We start from the raw sequence: 691 nt of genomic DNA on the forward strand, positions 1-691 counted from the left end.
CGGCGCATAAGCCAAACGGCACAATTATGTTTCTTTAGAGCAACCATCCCTTTTTCTTTGTTTTGAATCATGTTCTGGATAACTACTGTGGCTGTGCTGCCGCTACTGCCTTGCGTTACTTAAGCCGCTGTCACAACTCGTCCTGTTCTCTCTCTGTGTGTGTGTCCTCTGGCAGAAGTAAGCAATAAACTAACCCCTCAAGCAAAATGGCCACCACCTACGAAGAGTTCTCTGCCAAGCTCGACCGTCTCGACGCCGAGTTCTCCAAGAAGATGGAGGAGCAGAACAAGAAGTTCTTTGCTGACAAGCCGGACGAGAGCACGCTCTCTCCTGAGATGAAGGAGCACTACGAGAAGTTCGAGAAGATGATCCAGGAGCACACCGACAAGTTCAACAAGAAGATGCGCGAGCACTCGGAGCACTTCAAGACCAAGTTTGCTGAGCTGCTTGAGCAGCAGAAGAACGCCCAGTTCCCCGGCAAGTAAGGTCAGAGAAAAGGAAAAAAAAAACAATGCGTCTCCGGCGCATAAGCCAAACGGCACAATTATGTTTCTTTAGAGCAACCATCCCTTTTTCTTTGTTTTGAATCATGTTCTGGATAACTACTGTGGCTGTGCTGCCGCTACTGCCTTGCGTTACTTAAGCCGCTGTCACAACTCGTCCTGTTCTCTCTCTGTGTGTGTGTCCTCTG

The 691-nt window shown here is 49.1% G+C and overlaps 1 protein-coding gene across 1 annotated transcript; it reads left to right on the top strand.

The window, feature by feature from the left end:
- Positions 1-206: 206 nt before the first annotated feature.
- DQ04_24381000 (kinetoplastid membrane protein KMP-11) lies at positions 207-485 on the top strand (the record flags this gene model as incomplete). The annotated part of the gene is made up of 1 exon (XM_009318228.1): positions 207-485. One exon carries the CDS (start codon positions 207-209, stop codon positions 483-485), a length of 279 nt encoding a protein of 92 aa, XP_009316503.1.
- Between the last annotated feature and the right edge of the window lie 206 nt (positions 486-691).

The sequence above is a fragment of the Trypanosoma grayi genome (genome assembly GCF_000691245.1).
Source record: "Trypanosoma grayi strain ANR4 Tgr_2438_V1, whole genome shotgun sequence".
Taxonomy (NCBI): Eukaryota; Euglenozoa; class Kinetoplastea; order Trypanosomatida; family Trypanosomatidae; genus Trypanosoma; species Trypanosoma grayi.